Genomic DNA, 25,704 nt, shown 5'->3' with positions numbered 1-25,704 from the left:
TTACTAAGGGTTAGTGCCCCCCTCCTCCTTGCTTAGGGTCGGCGGCCCCCTCCTCCTCCTTACTAAGGGCTAGCGCCCCCCTCCTCCTTGCTTAGGGTCGGCGCCCCCCTCCTCCTTGCTAGGGCCGACACCCCTCCTTGCTAGGATCTCTTGGTGACCGGTGGATTGGAGAAGAGGAAGAAGAGGAGAAGGCGTCCCATCCTAAAGCTTCACTTGGTGGCCGGCGGTTTGGATCCAAAGAGTGGAAGGGTGTTTGTTGTCTTGGTAAATCGTCGCCCACACGACGTCCAAAAAGAGGAGAGGAATACAACAGAAGATCAAGAGGTCTTTAGTTACAAAGGAAAGGTACAACTAGTTCTTTAATTTTGTTGCGTAATTAGTTTAGTTTTCTTTGTATCGATTTTGAATACCAACACAAGAGGCTAGCGATCTTGTACTTCGATCAAGGTGTGCTTTGATCCGTCAAGAACTTGCTTGATTGATCAAACACATGTCTAATTGAACATGTGGGTTACTAGTAAAAGTTCTGTACTTGTACAATTTTTATACAGGGAAATTGAAACAGAATGAAATTCCAGCGCCTTCAGCGTCCACCACAATGAAGTTTGAGGTCTTGGTTCTCCTCAGCGGCTCTTCTCCGAGCGAGATGGCCAGCCTGGCCTGTTTGAGCGACAATACCTCATTGCCTGTGAAACCGTAGAGCGGGGTTGTCATAGACAGCAACTCATTTCGATTGATTTTTAATTGATTGAACGTCTTCTTGAAGATGATGTTCACCGAACTCCTTGTGTCAACAAAAATTTGATGAATAGTATAATTGACAATTACCATTCTGATGATCAGTGTGCCATCGTGAGGGATCTCCACTCCCTCCAAATCTCTAGGACCGAAGATGATCTAGGGCCCTTCGACCCTCTCCTTGCTACACCCCATGGCGTGGATTTCCAGCCGACGGGCGTGCGCTTTCCTGGCTCTGTTGGAGTCATCACCAGTTGGCCCCCCGGCGATCATGCCTCTTTATCCTCGGGCGGCATTGCTTCTGTTTTCTTTTTCCCGAGCTGAGGGTCTATTATGCTCGGCGGGAAGTCAAGAGGTACTCGCGTTATCCCTCCACTAGTGTTGTGGATCATGTCGCTCGGCGCCCTTCTTTCGTCCTCCCGCCGCCCCTTGGATCTGTGTCTATGGCGTCGATCGAGTGACGGAGATCGATGGCGGTATCCTCTTAGCGTTGGTCGGTTAATGATCAGTGTCAGATTGTAGCAGTCGCGTGTGTTGTGTGTCGCCAACTGATGAAAAGAGCAGAATATAGGTGTCCATACCTTGCCTTTTGCAGCCTTGAGACGACCGGAGGCCACATGCTGCACAGCATGTGTCCTGGCCTCCTGGTGTGGCCACACTCCCTTTGTCCTTGGCTCTTTGGGTGGTTGGTGGCTGCTCGACGGTCGACGCTCGGACGCCGCCAAGGGTTTGGTTGGCGTTTCCTTTTTCCTTGCCTCTTGGGTTTCTTCGACATTTATGTATTCAGTGGCCTTCTTGAGCAAGTGGTCGAAGTCACTGGACGACTTTCTGATGAGTGACCGGAAGAACTCTCCTTCGACGAGCCCCTGAGTGAAGGCATTCATCAGCATCTCGGAGGAGACCGATGGAATGTCCATGACCACTTGGTTAAAGTGTCTGATGTACGCTCTGAGCACTTTCTTGGGCCCTTGCTTTAGGGCAAAGAGGCTGACACTGATCTTTTGATAGCATCGGCTGTTGGCAAAATGGTGCAGGAATGCAGCTCAAAAGTCCTTAAGGCTGCGTATGGATTCGTCCGACAATCTTCTGAACCAGCACTGCGCCGATCCGGATAGAGTTGTGAGAAAGACTCAGCACTTTACCCTATCTGTGTACTGGTGCAACGTGGTTGCGTTATCAAACTTATCCAGATGATCATCTGGATCGATTGCCCCATTATATTTCCCGATCGCCAGCAGAGTATAGTGTTTGGACAAAGGGTCACTCAAGATCTCCTGGGAGAACTGCAAATTGATCCATTAGGGCGAAGCATGGCTTCCGAGCGCCTTGCCTTTTGGCGCATCCTGAACGGGAGCGTCATTTGAAGAGGATCCCCGTTCTTGGTTCGCTTTGGCTATTTCTAAAGGGGTTTGGAACAAGGTACGATGGAAGGGGATTGGCATGTGCGGTGCTTCTCCCTGCGTGACGGTTGGCCTCCTATCTGCCCCCTATGGAAACTTGTTCCGCTTGGTCTTCTAGCCTCGCTCGTCTTTCGGCTACCAATGTCGCAGGCTGTGGTGCTTGTCGATCGGTTAACGTCTGTTCTGCTGCTCGACCATCTTTGCCTCTCAGGCTTGCACGAGCATGTCGAGCTCCTCCTTGGTGAGCGTCACGGTAGTGAGTCATCCAGCATCCTCCATCTTCTCAACTCGGATGCAGGTTAAGTTCCCACAGACGACGCCAATATGATCCTGTCTGAAAGTCGATGAGATGGAAAGATGGGGATGTGGATGTCCCGCTGCCCGCTCGTAGACTCCGCTCCGTCCTGTAAGACAGATGACGTCAGTACCAAGCCAGGGAAGGGGTCCCCGGCGTTGGCCCTCCGACACTCAAGTCAATCACCGGCGATGATGTAGAAGGTGGAGCAACAAGAATGAAGACTGTAGCGCAAATATTGTATATAGTGTACTTCCGTCGATGCTTGGACCCCCCTTTATATAGAGTTCCTGTACCACGCTTGCACGCTTCCCCAGACGAGCACGCTTTTCGAAGTTTCCCCTGAAAAGAGTTGTCAGTAAAATATCTCTGACACAATACCTTAACAAGCCAAGTATATCTCTGATGTGACAATGAAAGCTTCCGTCATACGATCTTCTTGTCGATCATGCCTAGTGTCAGCGGCACTAACTCCCAAAAGGATGTCGAAAGATAACATAGTAGGTCCGTTGTTAGGCCAAGCGGGTTAGTCGCTCGGTTGGAACTTCGCTGCACCTGTGCCGCGTCTGCTAGGCCGGAACTCCGCTGCGCCTGTGCCGCATCCTGTTGACAGGCCGAGCGGGGTAGCTGCTCAGCTAGAACTTTGTTGCGCCTGTGTCGAGTCCTGTTGCCGGGCTGAGCGGGGTAGCTGCTCGCCCAGAATTCTGTATATCGTCCGACCGACCAATACAGTTATCATCCGTTTGGCCATATGATACCTGAACGTTGATCGCCCTAACTTTAACTTCCACCGTGGCAGCTAACCCCTGCAGGATGAGTCCCTCCTTATCACCGCATCATAAGTATTAGGAGAACAAGTCAAGTTTATAATGTAACAGCTACAAAATTGTAGTTACGCTATAACGTTATAGTAACTACAATTTCACAAATATTATAATATTGTAGTAACTATAATTTCATAAATACTATAACGTGTATATTATGTGAAAAATTAAAATCAAGAATAAAGTATTTTTCTTATGTTTGATAGCTTTAGACAAACCCTAAAGCTCTAGAGAAGACAAGTTAGGCGGTACGTGAAGATGATCAAACCGAAATAAGCTGTTAGAGAGGTAGCTGAGGAGATCGACAAGCTAGCGATGTTGTGGAGTTGATCTGCGAAGACCAGATGGGACGGGTTGAGCGAGGGATTTTGGACAAATTTCGAAGCAACAAAGAGAATTCGAAGGGGCACATTCGGTCTGGTTTCCCTTTAAAAACAATCAATTTCAACTCCGCCTAACTGATTCAAAGTTTAAATTTCAAATTGACCTATCAAGAAATCAGAATTGGATGAACAATATATTTGAAGGTAGCTGTGTTATTTTTACAAGAGTTAATGGGGTATTGGGGTGCGATATTATTTTTATAAAAAAAAAATCAAAGGAGAGTGTACTCGATGATTCCAATAAAAAGAGTTTGATTTTTGTCCAAAGAATATAAGTTTTGTGACAAGTATTAAGATATCATGATTTAGTTATGCATTGGCGCAAACACCCAGCAACAATCACGAATTACATGTTAAATATTATTCTCGAGCAAAAATGCAATTTACCGTACAAAATCAATTTGCTCGATGAGGTCCTAGTTGTCTAAACCTTTTCACAAAGAAAAAACAAATCAAATTGCAATTCCCACTCATCTATAGGTGTGCCTAAAACCGATTTAAAATTATAAACTTATCGGTTTGATAAAATTCACTAGCTATTCTTTGGGATCCATTTTTTAAATTATCTTTAATCCTTCTAATTATATATAAATAAGCAAAAGTATTTTTTTTTAATTTAGATTTATAATTTAATATAATTTATCATATCTAAGTATTTTAACTCACTAACCATTTCTTTCTAAGATAATTTTTATTTACTCCATTTATGATATTAATTGTTAATTTTTTAATATCATCATTTTGATAAGCTTAAGCTTTATCATGATCAGTTATGCGCATCATAAGTCACTAGCAATAACTCTTGAATGTATTCTTAATTTTTTAAATATCTAATGATTAAATCTTTGATAAATTAACAGATAAATTTTTTTTATGAACGATTAACATAAAAAAAAACTGAGCTGATGAACGAATATGAGCATTTCCTAATTTACCAATAAAAATTTTTGTAAGAAACCCTCAAAATTAATTTATTTATTGAACACCTAATATATCAATTTAAAAAAATCATCAAAAATAAGTTTATTTATTTATTAATTTTTGTCATAGGTGGAACTAGATAATTCCTTAATACCATAATTTACCATTATTAGAACTACTGTACCTATTGGGCAACACAATATTTTTGGCTTTTTTTTCAAAATAGTTATGAAAAATTAATCAATCAATCATGAAAGATTTCTCCATAAAATTTGCAATCTTGTGTATCCATATCTGACAATTACTAAAATATCCTTTGATGCGTAATAACCTTTTAAAGATAACGTTAAGTTATCTTAGTATTAAAATGCTTCCACGCAATATTTTCATTTTGCTATCAAAATATTCTCTTATCTCTAAAACTGAAAAAAAAAATCAATTTTATTATTTTAAATTATCCTCTAGATCATTCATTTATTAATAAAATAACTATATTTGATAATAAAATCAAAAACATTAAAATGGAATCTTATCAACGGTTAAAAAAAAATCCCGATTATTTCCATCTAATATCTAGCCGGTGTTTGTCGCGTGACAGAGGATCCGTGACGCCATCGGGCCGCTGCCGTCCACCGAAGCAACCCTGTTATTTCCTTCTAATGTCTGTCCCCTGTTGGACTCATGACAGTAGATCCGGGTCGCCCTCGAATCGCTGTCATTGGCCGAAAGGAGAATGCAGCGGACCACACGGCAGCCAGAAGCAGACAAACTCCGCTTGGGGGCGCTAAAAAACCAGGAAACAGGAGTTAGTGATTCGTTTACTTATTTCGGCCAATTTCCCCCCTATTTTCTTCTCGACTACTGTTCTTTTTTCGTCCACCTTCTTCACGCTTTTATTGCTTTTTCTGGTCTCCTTCTCATAATAGGAAAAGGCTCAAAAGGAGTGGACCTTCTGCATCCTCGTCGCCCTCCTTTTCCACCTGCGCGAAAACAATTGGGGAATTCCATCTCTCTTTGGCCGGAGTTCATCTCATCTTGATTTCTTCTTATTCTTCGATCTGCTCTTTGCTTTTTCCACCATCGATCTCGAGAGGGGAGGGACTTGGGTCAATCATGGTGAGGGGGAAGACGGAGATGAAGCGGATTGAGAACGCGACGAGCCGCCAGGTGACCTTCTCCAAGCGGCGCAACGGCTTGCTCAAGAAAGCCTTCGAACTCTCCGTGCTTTGCGACGTCGAGATCGCGCTCATCGTCTTCTCTTCTCGGGGCAAGCTTTACGAGTTCTCCAGCTCCAGGTTTCATCCTTTTCATTTCTGCTTATGTTACTCATGTTACAGCATTTTTTTTCGACTTAATTTCTAGCTACCTCCTCCTTTATGCTATTATTTTTTGATTTAATTTGCGTAATTTCTTCCAAAACTGTAACTTTTTTTTTCTGATTTGTGAATTGCTATATCTTTGTGACCAAATCTTCACGGATCTTTTTTCTCCTTCTGAACAAGAATGCTTTTTTTTGCCGTGGTGTAGTCTGCAAAGTCGTACAAATTATTATTAGTTTCCTACAATTGATTAGTGACGCATCCAGATTCTAAAGGATTTGTTTTGCCTTCGATGAGAGCTACTGCTACTTGTTTTTCTCTTGAAGAAGAAATGGGAAAGTTTTAGCTTGGCTGGACGTACATATATCTGTACTATTTCTTCAGTATTTTACTGACGATACATCATTTCGTTTAAACTTTTCTCCGCTTTATTTGCAAATTACGCACCACACCATAGTAAAACGCACTGCATACAATGGCATGCCATATAACTGTACTATTTACCATATTTAAGATGTAAATTTTCAAATGAGCTATGCATTGCCTTCTTTCAAGTGAAAAAGTACAATAAAATATGAACCGGTTGAAGAACTAATTTTCAACCATGTCCGGTTTAGGGATACAGTTTTTTGGCAAATGCTTATACTACTTTTTGTCTTCCATGTTTATTTCTGTTGCTTCATGAGTAATTTCTTTCAAGATATCTTGTAAAATAATTTGTTTTGATGCTAGTGATAAAATTCAGATCATTATTAATGTCATCTCCTGATTTACATGCTCAATTTGTTTCACTGCTTTAATTTGATAGACAAATAAGCATGTAAAAAATTTACATATATAGGACAGTAGGACAAGACATAAGTGAGCCTGTCGTACTGGGAAATTTGGAGTAAGAATATTGATTTGACAATGGATAGTATGCCTATTAGGGAATGCAAAGGACGCTTCATATATTACTATGCAATCGTAATTAGAAGTGCATTAAATTACTCTTTCGTCTAAATTACCATGCAATCATAATTTATGTAGCAACCTTATAGAATTTATAATAAAATACTCAATACTCTCTGATTTAAAATGATATATATAGGATTAATAACTAATTTTATTATGTATTTTGTGATTTTAATAAATATATTGTGTAGTTTTTAAATAATAGATCTATTAAGTGCTGTATAAAATTGTATCAAACCTATCACGCGCACTAGTATATTTCTATTGGAATAGTATATAGGATTAACTAATGTTGTGTATAATAGTATTTCTATACAGAATTTATTAATTAATCTATTATGCATCTTATTAACTAATGTTTTATAAAGTATTTATTATGACCTGAGTCCGTGATTTATCTTCCTTCACATAATCTGAGGGCGGGCTGTGAATGACATCTGAGGTGAGCATAATCACTCTTACTACAATATAAAGTATTTATTATAATATGTCAAATCATATATTTTATATAATTATGTGATATATTATATTCTACCTCATTATAGCCTTAATTAAATTGGTTATATCATCATGTATTTAGTTACAAATCCTAATTTCTTCTTTGGTATATCTCCAACACTTATATTAAGTTATGATGTGGTATAACATCTAATTTGGCAGAATATATACATATTACATGAGGAATAATTTTGTACATGCGTTGTTGACTTCTAACATAAATTTAATGATATGATATGATTGTTATGATTTCATATAATATAGGATAGATATTTGTTATTTTTGAAAGTAGATGATAAATTTATTAAAAATAATATAAATTTAGTAATTAATCATATTATATATACTTAACAGATAAAAACAAATTATCTCTTGGAGCTACACAATCGAAGATTCTTGTGAAGGGAAGATTTAACTTTAGATGAAACAACAATTTGACGTATTAGTGTCTCATATAATATCATATTTTATCATCCCAAATTTGATTAAATATTATTTTTAGGCCAGATTTAATTATTTTATATTGCGTATAAAGCTTGCACATCATGTAGATAATATACCTAACTTTACCATCAATTTTGGGTAGTATTTGCAAAAAGGAGAAGAATAGGGAAAGAAAGAGAAAAATAAATAAATAAGTAGCTATATAAGTAGTAATATGAATTACAGAAATCGAGTTTACTTTAAGTGGATATATTTTTCATTTCAATTTCTATATCTTGTCCTTTATCTGACGGATGTTTCTTCAGCAAACATACATTTAATCTCTTAATGTCTTTTATGTCGCATATTTATGTTGTACATCTATATGCTCTTTGCATAACATAAATTAAGACCATTGTATTAACACAAATTTGCTCTCAAAATTTTCCAAATTAATCACTAAAAATAACACAATGAGTTTTCCAAATTATAATCTTTATCTAGATCTCGAATGCAAATCTATTGGTTTAAAACTCAAAACTATTGAGTATTCTTAATCCATATCATTTTATTTGCTGTATGTCTTAATTAATGTGAATAGTTAAGCTTCCCTTATAAATCTCTAATAACACATCCAATTTTCAAAATTATAATCTTTGTATGGATCTTCATTCATGGAGAAATAAGGTTATGTAACTAATCTCAAATATTCATGACAAATATGACTTGATAATTAACAACAAAAATACCAACTAATAAAAAATCCATAGCATTTTCCTTTTGAAATAAGGACCTTATTTCAATATTTTAATCTACAACATCTCCATGTAAATTATATGATCTTGTTAATATCTAGATACTTTAAACCTCGATCATACAACTAAATTATAATTATTAATTACTACTAATGTCCTTGATGTCTGATCAACGACTCTATTCTGATTTTTAGCTACACACCAATTTTATTACTTGCGATTATTAGATAATTAGTCGCTACCATAGAATTAGTTGATTGCTTATGATTATTAGTTGACAAATGATTGAATATCTTGAATTTTAATATCTTGAACACAAATATCATTCTATTCATAGTTTAGGGTATACAAAAGTTGATCGACAATGTAGAGATGTGCTCTATTGTAGGACGAGATTGAAACACACATGACTTCAAACATAGGGAATGTACAATGCAAGAACTAGGAAAGGCGTGAGAGAATAAGGAGGAAAGGGGACGATGAGTTGCCCTACTTCCAAACGACAATGGCAGTGCTAGGGGTGCACTAGTGGTGATAGTTTGTGGTGTGTTGGGCATAGCGAACAAGGAAGGAGAGAAAATAAGGGAGAGATAGTCGGTTGCTCTCTGACCCAAGTGGTGATGTCGAGAGAAAGTGAGAGAAAGAGAGAGAGATAGAAAGAGGGCCACCAAGAAAGGAAGGTCGATGCATACCGAGAAAGAGACCGCGGAATCACACAAAGAGGGTGAGAGGTGGTCAAGTGAGAGAGAGAATGAGTAGAGAGAGGGAGGAAAGGTTTAGATAACTCCTAATTTTCCAAAAATTCATGTCACTAAACTAGACTATCTTGTGAAATTTGGATTAACAAATCCATCTGTGTTTGTACTTACATGGCTTTTATCACCATGTCTACATGATGGATTTCATACAAATCTATTCTGACTTTTTGTTAATTTAGTTCAAGTAAATTTATTTTAAAATAAATAAATATAAATATAAATATATATATATATATATATATATATATATATATATATATATATATATATAAAATAAATAAATGCTATAAAATTTGATTTATAACATGTTTGTTCATGCTTTTATATAAACACTATCTAAAGTGCTATCACATAATGTATATTGTGATCGAGGAAGGCGAAGCATGAATTCAAAAATCAAAAGGGAAGCTACTTAAGTTAGATTATTAATCAGTCATATATCTAATTAATATTTGATAGCATATAATATATAAATTATAAATTAATTATCCGTTATATATTTTTTTCCTATACAAGCAATATAAATCTATTTGGCATTCCTACCATGACTAACATTCCATTTAGCATCCCCTTTTAATAATTTTATTTATGATTTATAGTAAATACTTAATAACGTCGTTTGTTCATTCTTGACTTTTAATTAACTACCTAAATTATTTAATATTTTGTTAGAAGCATTATCAAGTATTTTTTGATAATAGTAGTTCATATTTGAAACATGATAACAAATGTTGTTGTGTTTCTTTCTAATTTACAATTTATAGTTGAACTGTATAGTTCTTGTAATATTCATATAATTATAGATTTCTTATATAAATGTTACATTTTTATTGCTAAATTTCATATATGATTTTTTTTTTGAAAAAATTGCACTTTATATTTTATTTCTATGAATTTTTAATAAAATTAATATAACAAATTTGAACTTCTAAAAATATTGGAAAATCTAAAATCCCTGAAATCCAAATCAAACCGATTAAAAAATTTAGCATGTTTGTTAGATTTTGTTTTTTTCAAGGTATATGTCGTGGTTATATTTTTATAACTAGATCATACTAGATTGACAATTTATTTTTCTAAAAACTAAATTCTTTTCTGACGTGCCCTAACCTGTACACACCCTAATAGCTGGGAAGTTAGTATCTTTGTCACTTGGTTACTAAAAGAAGTTAAAACATAATAATCAATCCATGGATTTGAACAAATTAACATTACACCATTCAGAAAGAGTACCAAATGTACTCAATTGCTATCAATTATAAAGAGAAAATATATGTTGTCAAAAAAAAGGATTACCTTATTATCTAAACCAAGGACAAATTTACTAATAATAGCGCTCCAAGAAGAAAGTTAATGCCACCATTCAAAAAGAAGAGAGATTCTTGGTCTCTTTGCAAAAATTTGGACATTTGGTGTCTTATCTTGACTCAAGTTAAACCTTCCCTTTAACATAAATGGAGTTTATATAAAGTGCACGAATAGATGGGCCAAATAACACATGCCTCCTCCCAAGGCAGCAAAAGGTCCATAAGTTTGATAGGACAAAAACACTTGCAGCAAATGCATAATCATAGATTAACTCATCCTACCACTCATCCCGGATGATCTGGAAGAAAGAGCTAAATGCAGCATCTTCCTAGATGAGCTTAATGTGAAATGCAGTAGTACCTAAGGGTAACAAAATAACATAAAGTAAAGCGGCATATCACAGTAGCAAATACAATCATATATTCATGTTGAAGTCTTTTATTCGTATTTTCATCATTTAGAGTGTGTTTTCCTTTACACGGCAACACAATTCAGAGTGGTACACCATGTGTCAATGCAGGTATGATTATTGTAGCTCTAATAATTTAAAATATACATTCATTGGCAACTAATCAAATGTGTTATTTGTAAAATGCTTAAATTTAAACCAATAAGCCAGCTCAAGGTCCAAACTCGTCATATTATAAGCATTTCTTCTAATATTCATATTTACCACATGTTGATATATAGGTCGATCTTGATTTGTCTATCAATGGTAACAACATATACTTTATAACATTTTAATGGCAATAGCAGTGACAAGCTAGTATATTTAAATTTGGAAGCCGTAACTAACTTTATGGTTATTATTAGTTGTAGGTTAATGTATACGAGAATTAACTATCAATAACAATGCAAATATTCTGTTAATATAGAATCATTAATAAAATAAGAACTTAGAAAACAGTTAAGATATACAATAAACCAAATTTGATTCCGCATAAGTAGGTAAGAATTTATAAGATGAATTAGAGTGCCTATAATTGAATAGGGTATCAACTGTTACAGTTTGAACCACCCTCTTACTCTAGGATTCATTTATTACCAAAATAAAGACGATTACAAGTAGCTAGAGTTTTAGACTACTTTCTAGATTTACATTTTCTATAAATAATTGGAAACTCTATCTGGATTGAACAACTCTAATGCCTAAATGTAGAGATACACCATAAGTTAGGAAAGGATAGTAAGAGAATTGATTTATATTTTGTGATCCTTCTTTTCCACCCAGAATAATAACTCCAATTGAATCTCTTATATTAAAGAATCAAATCAGAGCCCATAAAATAATAATTTTTAATATACAACGAGCAACAATAATAACAATAATATAGTCTTTATCCCAAACGGGATTGACTATATATATCCTCTTATGCTATTACGCTTGTTCCTTTATTATATTTTCATCTATATTTAAATAAATTTTATCTTATTTTATTATTGCTAACTAAGTCTTCTTTAGTTTCTTTTTTACTTTATTAACGTGCGTATTTATTATGGTCTCACATATAGATTAAAATCTTCAGTTGTTTCACCCAACACAAGCGAAACATCTTGTTTAATTTCGCCCATGGACTGGCACAACACCGACACACAGCTTGAGCTCGGTAATGCGTTGGTATGCAATGTGAGAGCCTGGCGACACGTCCATACGTGTCGTGCGAGCCCGGCGATGTGGTCGTACACGACGCGCGAGTCAGGCCACCCACATGTCCGTATGCGTCACACGAGCTTGGCTACACATCCATATGCGACGTGCGAGCCCAGCCACACATCCATATGTGTTGCACAAGCCTGGCAATGCGTCCATACGTGATGCTCGAGTTCGGTGACGCGTCTGTACGCGTCGCGCAAGCCCGACAATGTGTCTGTACGTGTCATGCGAGCCCGACAACGTGTCCATACGTGCCACATGAGCTCGATGGTGCGTCTCGCGAGCCCAATGACTTGTCCAGATGCAAGGCGCAAGCCCGACAATGTGCCCTTACTCGGCGCGCAAGCCCGACAACTCGTTTAGACGCGCAACGCGAGCTCGGTGACGAGTCCAAACGCATCGCGCGAGCCAAGAGACATGTTTGGAGGCGTCACGTGAGCCCGGTGACGTGTCCCAAGGCGTTGCACGAGCTCATCGACGAGTCTGGACATGTTGCGCAAGCCCGAAGAAGTGTTCGAACAGGCCGCGCATGCCCGCGACCATCATAGAATAGAGGTTTAAACTTCAGGTTTAATAATTAACCTAGGTTAATAATTTTAATCAATTCTTAACTATGTTTGAGATAATTTAAATAGACTTAATTAAACTCTAATAAATTAATTTTATATTTATATATATATATATATATATATATATATATATATATATATATATATATATATATATAATTTTTAAATATTTATATTAATTTTTTTAATTTTTAGTTAATATATGTTATATTTAAAAAATATTGAAATTATGTTGGCACAACATGATATAATACTCAAATTGCATCGTTTTAGTCCGAGATCGAAACCTCAACACGACTTGAGATTTTAAACCATGGTCTCACATCGCCTAACTAAGATATTTATTGGATGAGTAAGTACATACTTATAGTATCTTAAACATATCTTTCAAAAATTTTTCTTAATAACTACGATCCCAACTTTTTCTCTAATATTCTCATTTCTTATATAGATTATTATTTTGAGGTATCACAATACAACATGTTCCTCAAATTATAAATGTTGTATCATAACATAATGAATAAACCCACGTTTATTTCAGTTCAACTTAATTGATTTTTCTCAAAATAACTGAATACCAAGTTCTGTTCTAGTCACGTATCCTTAAACTCTTATTTGACATATTGGGTTAAAGGACCAATAATCATTAACATAGTGTAAACATGTTCAATGCCCACTTTATTATCTTTAACACGCTCCCTGAAAGTCATAAAAAGCTAGCTACACTTATTACAATATATATAATCTTAATAGCCTATAATAGAATCCATAGTTCTAAACCCAATTATATAACTCTTCAACCATATACCATGTGAAATTGCTTCAATACAAGAAATAAATTTAGCCTCTATAGTAGAAGTAACCGTTAAAGTTTACTTCATACTTATCCAAGATGTATTTCCATTGGCAACTATAAAGATATAAGTAAATGTTTGATTTTCAAGAATCAATGCATCCAACAAAATCTAAATAAGAGTAGCCAATCACCTCCAAATTATTAGTTTGTTTCTACATAAACATGTAATCTTTAGCACCTCAAAGTACCTCCTAACCTTCTTGTTGAGATTAATACTTGGACTACTATGGTATCTTCCCAACATTCCGATGATAAATATGACATCAGGTCTCTTGTACAGGCTTAAGTGTACTATAAGGCTTCCAACAATTGAATCATATATATGGAATATTTTTTATTTGATCTTTTTCGAGCTCATGCTTTGGTATTGATCAAAATTGAATTTGTCACCCTTTACAATATGTTGTACTTGGTGGATAATTATTCATATGAAATCTTTAAAACCTTATTGAGATATGCTTATTGTTACAAACCCAAACATATGGATTTGTCCTATGGATTTTTATGCCGATGATATAATATACTCGATCACAAACACCTTATCGATATATATGCCTCTTGTAACAAACCCAAAAATATTTAGGTCAGAAATGAAATACTTGTTTTTCTGAGAAAATTCCTTGAGATAATAACTTTGTGAATAAGTCTAACATTGCATCATTTTTTATTAAGCGTGATACTTAGATTATTGAAGTTTAGTTACCATGTTATTTGCAATATTTAAAAGCTAATGCAAGGGATAACAATGAGACATCAATTTATTCGCCATGGGTAGAGTTGTGCGCGTATATATATATATATATATATATATATATATGAGGGAACTACAAAAAATATTTAACATTAATTATAACTATAAAATATTTCAAACTATTGATAAACAATTATTAAAAATATATATAATTTGTACCTCTCACATAAAACATTACATAGTGCAAACCCGTGTTTGAAATGTCGAGCCATATCACTCGAAACTGCTGGTATTAACCTTTCCGATGCCGGAGCTAAACCGACATCGCACGAGAATAAATTTCGCGTGCTTCACCGTGGCAAAATCGTGAGTGATCAACGATCGCAGGACGCCAACGCATTGCCAAAAGTGTCGCAGGAGGCGTCACTAGAAGCATCGCCGGGAGTCATCGCCAGAAGCGTCTCGGGATGCCTCGGGCATCATCGGAAGCGTCATGGAAGCTTTTGGCGCCACCTTGCAAGATCGACGGACGATGTCGTTCCTGTAACAAAAAAAAAAAATTTAATTAATTCAAACAATTTTCAATTGAATGTGATATTTCGAACATGCTTTCATAAATCCTAATTAAATTATCCCAATAAAATATATTTAAAATTTTTAAAAAATTAATAAATTTTATTAATTGATATTATGGAAAATTTTATTTTATTGTTTTAAATTTTATTTAAAAATTCTAATAAATCAGATTTACATTTTGATATTTTTTTAATATTTTATTTTTTTACTGTTTAATTGATATTTTGATATTTTTTTACTATTTTAAATATATATTATTTAAATAAATAAATAAATATTTATAAAATTATAATATATCAATTTTAATTCGAGTTATTGATACATCAATTTTTTTTTAAAAAAATTATATTTAATTATTTTTTTCTAAGAATATTAAATATTCAATAATTAAGAATTTATATAAAATCAATATACAACTTATTTTTAAATTAATACAAGAAATATATTTATCTAATAATTGCTATATATAAATAAAAAAATATCAAAATCGTATTCGTATGATATGATACGATATCGAAACTGTATCATTCCAGTCTGAGATTGAAATCTCAACACGAGATTTTAAACCTTGTAGCAAACTGTTGTGTAGTGTTTTAAATAACCAATTGAAATGCAAATCGGTTGTCTTCTCTAAGAAGCATAATCATCATTAAACTTCTTCATCACATTGCCTTATACTATTCTTCTGATCAATTTATGATTCACTAATTTCTTGTATGAGCTATAATTTATTTCTCTTTGCCTGAATAGCTTATAAGCTTTGAAAATTTCTGCAATAAAATCTTATGTCGAACTTGATCCAAGTTTAACCTTATATTGCAAATCGTCAAATAAGAAAGGAATCACTTTTCTTCTGTTCTTTTCATTTTTTATATCTTCATTTAGTTCTGGCTAAGTTGGAGGAAGATAAACTATACTGATGATATTATAAGAGGATAGTTATATGGTATAGATATATGACTCTAGATATATATAACTCTAAACATAAAATATTCCATGTGGCACTAATTTCCTAATGCCTATAATTATTAACTCATTACATCTAATGCTATCCCTTTTGCTAAAGGATAGTTAGCATCAATGTCCAACTTGCTACATAAAATAGAAAAAAAAATTCATAAGAAAAAATATATAAATCTACTAAGATATACGAAGCAATTAGGTGTTGATTCCATCAATCAAAGATCAACACATTCGGTGGGCTTCTCTCTATGCTAAGTAAACCAAGAAGCATGTTTCTTGAGTGGACTTCTCCCTAAACCAAGGTCTTTAGGATGGTATAGATTTTGGGGTGCTTTTCTGGATGATTTAAGTGTTGAATACTTTCGGAGATTTTCTTAATTGTAGGAATTATGATTGATTTAGATTAGCTTAATTATAAAGATTATGATTGATTGTAATTAATAGACATACCATAATTATATTATCCTCTTTCCTTCTTTATGTAGATAAATACCTACATGCAAGTGGATTATTGTTATGAGAAATATATGATCTCTTTCTCTTCTTCTCGATATTAGAGTCAGATTCTCCTTTGACCTAATTTTGAAGTTGTTGTTGCTGCCTCATACTGTTGTTGTTGATTTTGGCACCGACGTCCTTTTGTGTCGATTTTAGCATTGACGTCCTTTTCTGTTGATTTCGACGTCGACATCCTTTTCTGTTGATTTCGATGTTGACGTCCTGTGCTGTTGATTTCAACACCAACGTCATTTTTGTAGATTTTAACACTGACGTCTCAATTTATGTGTCATCCTTTTCTTCCTCGGATTTTTTGTGTGACCTCAGGTCATCCTGACACCAGTTTTTTCTCATCTTTTGACACTTTGACTACGACGGCTTGCAGTTGTGGGTTCTTTCAGGGTCGTAATAGTAGTCACGGTTGTGCTTGGGGAACTGATACCATAAGGAGTGGTCGTTCGTGTGTTCACTGTGGCCATTCCAACTATGCTTCCGATAAGTGTTGGACAAAGTTTGATAAGGCTGACTGGCCTAATAATGCATCTACCGAACTATCGACTCCATCACCAGACATTGCCAGTCATGATGATATAGTCTTTGTTTCTTGTACTAATTATGAAAAATTACTTCGCTCTTCTACTAGCATTCCCTTTGCCACTGCTGCCTCATCCTCTCCAGGTGTGTTTGCTGTGTCTCGTGATAAGTCTTTGACGCTGGATTCCGGTGCATCTGCTCATATTACTGGTAACAAGTCTATTTTCTCTTCCTCTTTTGTTTCCTCTTCTTTATCCAGTGTCCGTCTAGCCAATGGTACCTATTCACCGATTACGGGAAGAGGAGTTGTCAGTGTTGGATCGGAAAGATGCTAGGGGGAGGGGGGGGGGGTTGAATAGCGATCGTGGCTTTTTAAAAAAGGAAGAGTATACGTAGAGGAAAAGCAACACGAAAGTATAAACGCTAACACAAATAATTTTTACTTAATTTGGAACTTCGACGACTCCTACTCTAAGGCACGCACTCGTTGAGTGCTTTTGTTGGACAATCACTATCATTTCGAAAATAGGTTACAAAGATTTGAGTATAAGAACTGAAACGTAAATGTTATCGACAAACAGAGAGGAAATATGAAAAATCTTTATTTTTCGAACTTCGGAGCAGCTTTTCAGTATCGTCAAAGTCTTTTCGGAGCAACGCATGAATATAAAAGTCGTAGCAGATGATTTTCTGAACCTGCTATACGAAGGCCTTTATATAGTCCCATTTTGGGCGCCTAGAACCCCTCCAAGTGCTTGGACCATTGCTAACGTGGTGATCTCTCATCGAAACTTGATTTGTCAAGTTTATCCACCTCCGGATCCTTGAACCCCTTAGGGCGTCTTGACCGTTGACATGGGTTTGGCCCATTATCGCGCTCCAACTCAGCTTCTGGATGACTTTTCTGCTTCGGGCGCCTGGACCAACCCTGGGGGCCTGGACCGCTTGGGTGCCTGGCCAGGCCACTCGGGCGAAACTGGTTCGGGTGCCTGGACATACTTTTTCAGCAACTTCTTCCTTGCAAAAAAGAGTTAGTCCAGGCATAAAAATTACCCTGCAAAATAGAGTTAGCACAATAAGTAAGATAATAGTAGTAATTAAATCCTATCTCTCCGAAATTATGATCTAGTCAAGGTCTCAGCTTAGATTTTCCAAATGGGCCTAAGCCGGACCGACGCCTATTGTTCCCTCAATCGGGAACGAGTTGTCATTGGATTTCTTCTCCAGTTGCTTACCTCTTTCTTATCAACTACAGTCGCTTGACTTGCCTTTGACCCACCAGGTCTTCCCACCAGTTGTTAGGTCGGGCAGACCCAACTGGACTTCAACCGATTGTCAGGTCCCGCGGATCCAATTGGACTTCCCACCAGATATCGGGTCTCGCGGACCTATTTGGACTTCTCACCAACATCGGGTCTTGCGGACCTGGTTGAATTTCAGCCTGTTGTCAGGTCCTTCAGACCCGTCAACTCCTGCATACTTGGTAAAGCAATTAGATCACAGATACTCTAACTTTAATCCACTTGTCATTCATCAAAACTTGAGTTAGATCATTAGTGAAAATTACACCAACAGTCAGGCCTATTGCAAATATCACTCTTGATAATATTCTCTTTGCACCTAAATTTCCTGTTAGTTTACTGTCCATAAGCAAGCTAATAAAAACTCATAATTATTCTATATCATTTTATCCATCCTATTGTATTATTCAGGATTTGCACACGAAGATGATAATTGGTGGAGGACATGAGAGTGATGGCCTATACTATCTGGATTCGATTATACCTGTAAGTTCTTAGGCGCTCTCAGCAACTGTGTCTCCTTCTCAGTGGCATTGTCGTTTAAGTCACCCATCTTCATTCACTTTCAAAAGTTAGCTCCCATTCCATTTACTAGTTTCTAGTGTGAGTCTTGTGAGTTCGGCAAACACTGTCGTACTTCTTTTTCTTCTAAAGTTGATAAACGCAGTTCTTCTACTTTTGAACTTATTCATTGTGATGTTTGGGGACCTAATAGAGTTGTGTCAAGAGGAGGTTTTCAGTATTTTATAATTTTTATTCATGATTATTCTCACATTACTTGGTTATATTTACTCAAAAATAGGAGTAAGGTTCCTGAGATATTAATATCATTTTATAACGAAATAAAAGCTTAATATTCTGTTGCCTTGTGCATTCTTCGTACCAATAATGCACTTGAGTTCACTCAGAAAATAATGTCTATATTCTATAATTCTCATGGCATAATTCATCAAACCTTTTGTTCATATACTTTCCAATAAAATAGAGTTACTGAACGCAAATACCATTATATTTTAGATGTAGCTTATACTCTTCTTTGTCACATACATGTTCCTGAGTTTTGTGGGGTGATGTTGTACTCACAACTTGCTTTCTCATAAATAGGATGTCTTCTACTGTGTTACATGGGGATATCCTTCTCTTGTATTCATTCTGACAAATTTCTTTTCTCTATGCCTCCTCGCATATTTGGTTGTGTTTGTTTTGTTCATAATTTTACTTCTGACTTAGATAAATTATCTCCTTGCTCTATTAAATGCATCTTGCTCGGATATTCTTGTACACAAAAAGGATATCGTTATCTTGACCCACTCATAAAACGCAGTTACATCTGTGCTGATGTTACGTTTTTTGAGTCCCAACCATACTTTTCCCCCGTGTAGCTCAGTCACGTGATACATTAACGTCTCCTCCATTACCTATCCCACCATCCATGTCTCCCACTATAGATGTTTCATCTCATAAACCATTGCAAGTGTACACGAGGCGTGCTCGGCCAAAACCAAATTCATTTCCCTCACCTCCTCTTCTTGCAGATCCTGATGTTCCTTGCCCCTTCAATATTAATCTACCTATTGCTCATCATAAATGTATTCAGTCTTGCACTACTCATCCTGTCTAATTATATTTTGTTTGATTAACTTGGTCCTGCATTCTGCACTTTTGCTATTTCTCTATCATCTACAGAAGTTTCAACTTCCTACTCTGAGGCTTATTAACACTCGACTTGGTGAACTACAATGGATGAGGAAATGTCTACCCTTATCTCTCGTGGTACTTGGGAGCTGGTGGCTGCACCATCTTTTGTTGATATTGTTGCATGTCATTAGGTATTTACTCTGAAATTTAAAGTTGACAGTACTATTAATCAAAACAAAACTTATCTGGTGGCCAAAGGATTTACACAGACTTATGGTATTGATTACTTTGATATGTTCTCTCCTATTGTTCGCTTGAATTCTATTAGAGTTCTATTCTCTTTCTTTATCAATCAGTCTTAACCAATGTATTAGCTAGATGTGAAGAATGTGTTAGTACTCCGAAATAGTTTTGATGTGGTCAATCGAGTTAAGTTAGATCTTGTGTTTATTTAATGTCTTGTGTCTAAGTGTATAAGAGTTTAGGAGCACAGGAAGTCGAGCGAAAGACACATCTAGCGAGAAGGATGACACGGGAGAGAGTCGACGGACTCGGTGCTTCTGAAGGACGAGGTGCTGCGGAAGAGTACGCTGACAGACGAGAAGGAGACGTGTGGCGTTTTCGAGGGACGAGAAGCTAGAGCGGAAGACTACTCGAGAAGGCCGAAAAATGGGTTCGGGTGAGCCCTATTCTGGATGACCAAGATCACCCAAGCGAGAGGAGCCGAAGCGAGAGCCCGGACTGAAAAGTCAACAAATCTATTGACTTTGGTTTGGGCGCCCGGACCCTCGGGGCCAGGCAGGGCGCCCTGAGCTGCGCCTTGGCTGAAGGCTGGTTCGGCCAGGTTCGGGCGCCCAAACCTAGTCCAGGTGTTCGGACCACAAAACTTATCGATCGCAGAGATGTTGTGATCCGTCGCGACGTGAATAAAATTTTATCCACACCCAGGCTCCCGGAATCCTTCCAGATGCCCAGATCAGGGTTATAAACACAGTCTTGATCCTAGTAATTCAAAATCACTTATACATGAGTTTCTTTAATATTCTACTGCTTTGATTGTGTGCTTCCAAAGCTTGTAAGAGGCTTATCCGCCTACGACGAAAGGAGAATTTGATTAATGCTTCAAAGTCTTGGATTAATAACTTTCCCAGTTGTAACTAAGTAAAATCGGTAGCCTCTTTCTTTTAGTTAGTTTATTAATTATTTTTATACAAGTGCTTTAATATTTCAAAAGATCGAGAAAGGTTTTATTTTCTTTTTGAAGGCAATTCACCCCCTCTTGTTGGTCGCATGGGTCCTAATAGAATACCTTTTTTATGGTTATTTGCACGAGATCGTGTTTATGGAGCAACCTTTAGGGTATGTTGCTCAGGGGGAGAATACTACTATGGTTTGTAGACTTAAACCAGCTATTTATGGTCTTAAATAAAGCCCCGTAGCCTTGTTTGATAAATTCAGTAAGATAATCAGTATTGTTGACTTCAAACAGTGTAAATCGGATCAATCTGGTTTGTATGACATAACACGAATAAGATTATCATTCTTATTATTTATGTTAATGACATCTAATATTTGGTAGTGATATATGTGGGATAGACGAAACTAAGAAGTATTTGCAGCAACACTTTGTGATAAGGGATATGGGATGCCCTAAGTATTTCTTGGGAATTGAAATTGCTCACAACAAATCTGGAGTTTCATTATGCCAATGAAAGTGTGCTATAGATTTATTCAAAGAAACTAGATTGCTTGGAACAAAGCCAGTTGATATGTATATGGATATCAATTCAAGTGTTTGGGATGATATTAGAGAGTTCTTTGAGGATAAGGAAAAATATAGACGCTTGTTGGGAAACTCATCTACTTAACAGTAATGAGATTTGACATTTCTTTTGCAGTTAGAATAGTCAATCATTTTATGAATAAGCCGACATAAGTTCATTAGGATGCCACTATCAGGATTCTTAAGTACATTGAAAAGGGTTGCCATTTAAGAGAAATGGGCACCTAAAGATCAAAGTTTATTCTAATGTTGACTATGCTGGATCTAAGATCGACAGACGATCCAAATCTAGTAACATGGCGAAGTAAGAAATAAACTGTTGTTGCTAGGTTGATTGTCGAAGCTGAGTATAGAGTTATGGTTCACACTGTAACCGAGATGTTATGGTTGAAGAATTTGCTTGAAGAATTAAGGTTCAACTACAATGAACCACTGTCAATATATTGTGATAACCAAGCAGCTATTCAAATTACAAGTAACCCAGTTGTTAATGAGAGGACTAAGTATATTGAGATTGACTGTTATTTTATTCGCAAGTGTATAATGAGCCAAAAAATTATCACTCCATTCACATCATCATCCAACCAAATTGTTGATGTCTTCACTAAAGCATTATGAGGAAAACGATTTTCAAAACTTTGTGACAAGATGGATATAATTGACATATATGCTCCAGCTTGAGAGGGAGTGTTATATACTTCTAAAGGTTCTCTTAATTATAGGGATTATGATTGATTTATATTAGCTTGATTATAGAGATTATAATTGATTGTAATTAATAGACATGCCATAATTATAGGATTCTCTTTCCCTCCTTATATATATAAATACCTATATGTAAATGGATTACAGTTATGAGAAATATATGATCTCTTTCTCTTCTACATCAAGCAAATAGGAAGAGATGTTCAACAACTACTCAATCAAAATCATGAAAGCCGCATAATTGAAGATGAGAGTAGGAAGCTATTTAGTTGAAGATATGAGCAAGAAGCTAGCTTAGATGAAAACATGACCAAGAAATTGCTAACTGAATGCGAGTTCGTAATCAACCACGAGATGGTGACTAGTGCTGGCTATGAAACTCTGATATAATTCTTTGGACTCCAACTTCGTTGCTTTGCCATCTAGTTTAGGAAAGCTTAGAGTAAAATAGGAGTAAGTTTTGATTGAAATCTTTATTGTAACAGAAGAGTAGTTGGGATTAATTGCCCTGGTTTCTGATCTAACTCTATGTTACTGATTATTATTGACTCATTTTTTTTTCTTCAAGTGTTGAATTGCATTGAACTGTATGATTGATCGGTATTTTTATCGAGCTATAAAGTGGATGTGTCAATAAATTCAATTTATTTTATGCATTTTGGATATTCTTATCAATATAAAATTTTAAATATTTTTAATATTGATCATATATGCACTTATATACCATGTCTTCATGTTACGCAGTAGGTCAACCACATACTACTTAAATAAGCTTTCTAAAACCTTACTTGTGAATGATTCTTTATTGGATATGCTTTGTGTTAGTTCTTTTATAAACTCATATTATAGACTTATTTAAATATTAAATGTAAAATATATTTGAATTTTATCTTAGGATAAAGTAAGGCTTCTGATATAAATTTATACCGTGTTTGTTGAAGTATTCAATTAAAATATGAGTTTATATAAATGTGTTTAAATGTTTTTATCATTGATTTGAGTTTCCTCCCACATAATGCATGTGCACCTTGCTGAACTTTCTGAAACTTGGCAAGTGAACGGTTGATTAGCAAATAATACTTATGGCTTAGTTCTTTACTTGTGAATGGTTGATTAGTAAAAAAATGCTTACAAATTAGTTCTTTTATGTGTTCATTTATAGTCTTATTGAAGCATCCCTTGTAAAATATATTTGATTTTTATCTTAAAATAAAATAGTATTTAATTTATACCTATCCTTCTTATTCAATTAAAATGTGTTATATAGATACCACCGTATTTGTTTAAAATTTTATCGTTGAATTAACTATTGATTTTATATTAGATATCATTCATTGGAATTATCAAAATTTTTAATACAAATTTTATCAAATTTGTTAAAAGAAATTTATCATCCACATGTACTATTCAAATGAACGAGACTCCAAAAATCTTTTTAAAATAATTAGATGCTTGTTTTGGGTGTAAAATAATTAATTTTTTCTTATTGACGGGAAGTGAGTTTAAGAGTGTTAACACATACTACCGATTATAAGAGACCGAAGATCAATGACAAAGTTTTCTGTCCACGAACATAGTTCATCCTACTAGGAATATCGCTTTCTTTATGCTCCTCAAGGAGACAAATTCTGCAATTCTAGCTCTCATGTTCCGATCCAATGACATTTTTGTAAAATGTCATTTCCTTGAATGGTTCATACTAGAAGGTAATTAATGGTGAATTGTATTTGGTTTCTCTAGCATACAAAGTACCATTGCACGATATGGAGAGCGTTCAAGAGAAGATACTAGAAAGTCAATAATGGAGCAAGATGTTCAGGTGCAGGAGCAAGATGTTCAGGTGGAGCATTCTTGCAACTAAGTTTCTATTCTGTATTTGGCTTCCATATATATATATATATATGCTATTTCACTTGTTTTCAGATGCTAGTTTGCGCAATATAAGAAAGTTAAAACAATAGGTCAAGTAATCAATGGCAAACAGTGCATGACTAGATCATTTTTCCTAGAGAGGTACTTGTTTAATAGAATGAATTCCTGACAGATCCAAGAATGAATTTTTAAGAGATGTTTTTGTGTTGTTTCTCTCATAGAACATCCAACACATACTTTGAAATGTAAATCTGTCTCAGAATTCTAAAACCTAGTTTTATTGAGGGCAGCAAGGGAAAATGGAAGCAGATTGCTTGTTGAAAAAGATTGAGCTTCTTGAAACCTCTAAAAAGTGAGTCATCCTGTGCTACTCTGCTCTCATGCAATTTATTTTAATAAACTTTTACCTGTGAAGTTTTCGCTGTTGCAGGCAGTTGTTGGGAGAAGAACTAGAGTCATGCTCGCTTGACGAGCTGCATGATATACAAGGTAACATTGAACAGAGCTTGCAAAAGATCAGAAAAAGGAAGGCAAGTTTAACTTGTAGCCTATAAATCAATTTCTGTGGAATTTTCAATGGAGACACTAAACTTTCATGATGCTTACACCTTTCTTAATGTCAGTATCATTTGCTACAAGGGCAGATTTCACAGCTCGAAGAGAAGGTCATCTTTTTTCTCTCCCTCTCTCTTTGCAGGCGTTTATCTGAAACTTAACCTTCACTCATTTCAGGTAGCATCCTTATTAAAGGAGAATGAATCACTACGTGAACAGGTATCTCTAATGGAGTTATTTGTCTTCTTAGAAACTTCTCTTGTTATTATCCCTCTCTTCATTGATAAGTCATGTTTATTAAATTTTGAAGAGCAAACTACTGCCCCAGTTACCAACTGGTGCTTTCAAGGAAGTGACACCATGCCCCAGTTACCCAAATGTTAGCACGCATGGCGATCACAATGATGTAGAAACAGAATTACGCATTGGATTTCCAGGAAGAGGAAGCCATGGCGTCGCCGTGTAGCAAGGTCACCTTAGAGTCCTCACATCACCATCCCATTAATTGCATACAGTTTGCAACATGTATACACATAATTACCACACATTACTCGATGGAAGTAATTAAGTTGTTGTATATGTAGTTCACGTGGAATGAAGAATAATTAGAATTGTTTGTCGATCGAAATCACTTTTCCATAACTTATTAGCTATGGCACATTCGATAGGTAGTAGTTAATTTAATCAACTTTACTCTTATCAGGCAAATATTTATTTTAAAATGTTCCTTAGAGTTTCAAGATTGTCATCTTAGATCGTAGTTTTGATGTCTTGTTAAAATGCCCTCTTGGCTGTTAATGTCCATCATTTTTGGGGTGTAAGTTGATTTGTAAATCAATTTGTGCCTTGCAATGGCATGACCTGAATTAGAGTTAAGAGCATTAAAAAACTCTCACAAATTGTCAAATTTGGCTACGAGTTGATTTGCTAATT

General features: G+C 35.6%; 1 protein-coding gene across 4 annotated transcripts; it reads left to right on the top strand.

Moving 5' to 3' along the window:
- The first annotated feature begins 5,404 nt into the window (after positions 1-5,404).
- Positions 5,405-25,479, top strand: LOC122038529 (MADS-box transcription factor 50-like). 4 transcript variants are annotated; one of them, XM_042598322.1, is made up of 7 exons: positions 5,405-5,856; positions 24,085-24,163; positions 24,507-24,568; positions 24,632-24,746; positions 24,840-24,881; positions 24,949-24,990; positions 25,082-25,479. In XM_042598322.1, the coding sequence occupies exons 1-7, from the start codon at positions 5,675-5,677 to the stop codon at positions 25,235-25,237; spliced, it is 678 nt and encodes a 225-aa protein (XP_042454256.1). In that variant the 5' UTR covers positions 5,405-5,674; the 3' UTR covers positions 25,238-25,479. The 4 variants fall into 4 exon arrangements, with proteins under 4 accessions (XP_042454256.1, XP_042454254.1, XP_042454257.1 ...); XM_042598320.1 differs by having other exon boundaries at positions 5,406-5,856; positions 24,085-24,184; XM_042598323.1 differs by having other exon boundaries at positions 5,408-5,856; positions 24,647-24,746.
- Positions 25,480-25,704: the final 225 nt, after the last annotated feature.

The sequence above is a fragment of the Zingiber officinale genome, chromosome 1A, assembly GCF_018446385.1.
Source record: "Zingiber officinale cultivar Zhangliang chromosome 1A, Zo_v1.1, whole genome shotgun sequence".
NCBI classification, from domain to species: domain Eukaryota; kingdom Viridiplantae; phylum Streptophyta; class Magnoliopsida; order Zingiberales; family Zingiberaceae; genus Zingiber; species Zingiber officinale.
This window is presented reverse-complemented; position numbering and strand designations above follow the sequence as displayed.

What these genes read in the sequence shown, in the direction of transcription:
- LOC122038529 (XM_042598320.1), top strand. Translation starts at nt 5,675, where the DNA reads ATGGTGAGGGGGAAGACGGAGATGAAGCGGATTGAGAACGCGACGAGC. An exon ending in CTTCTTGAAACCTCTAAAAA is followed by an intron (nt 24,569 to 24,631) that starts GTGAGTCATCCT and finishes TTACCTGTGAAG; the next exon opens with TTTTCGCTGTTGCAGGCAGT. An exon ending in ATGAATCACTACGTGAACAG is followed by an intron (nt 24,991 to 25,081) that starts GTATCTCTAATG and finishes TAAATTTTGAAG; the next exon opens with AGCAAACTACTGCCCCAGTT.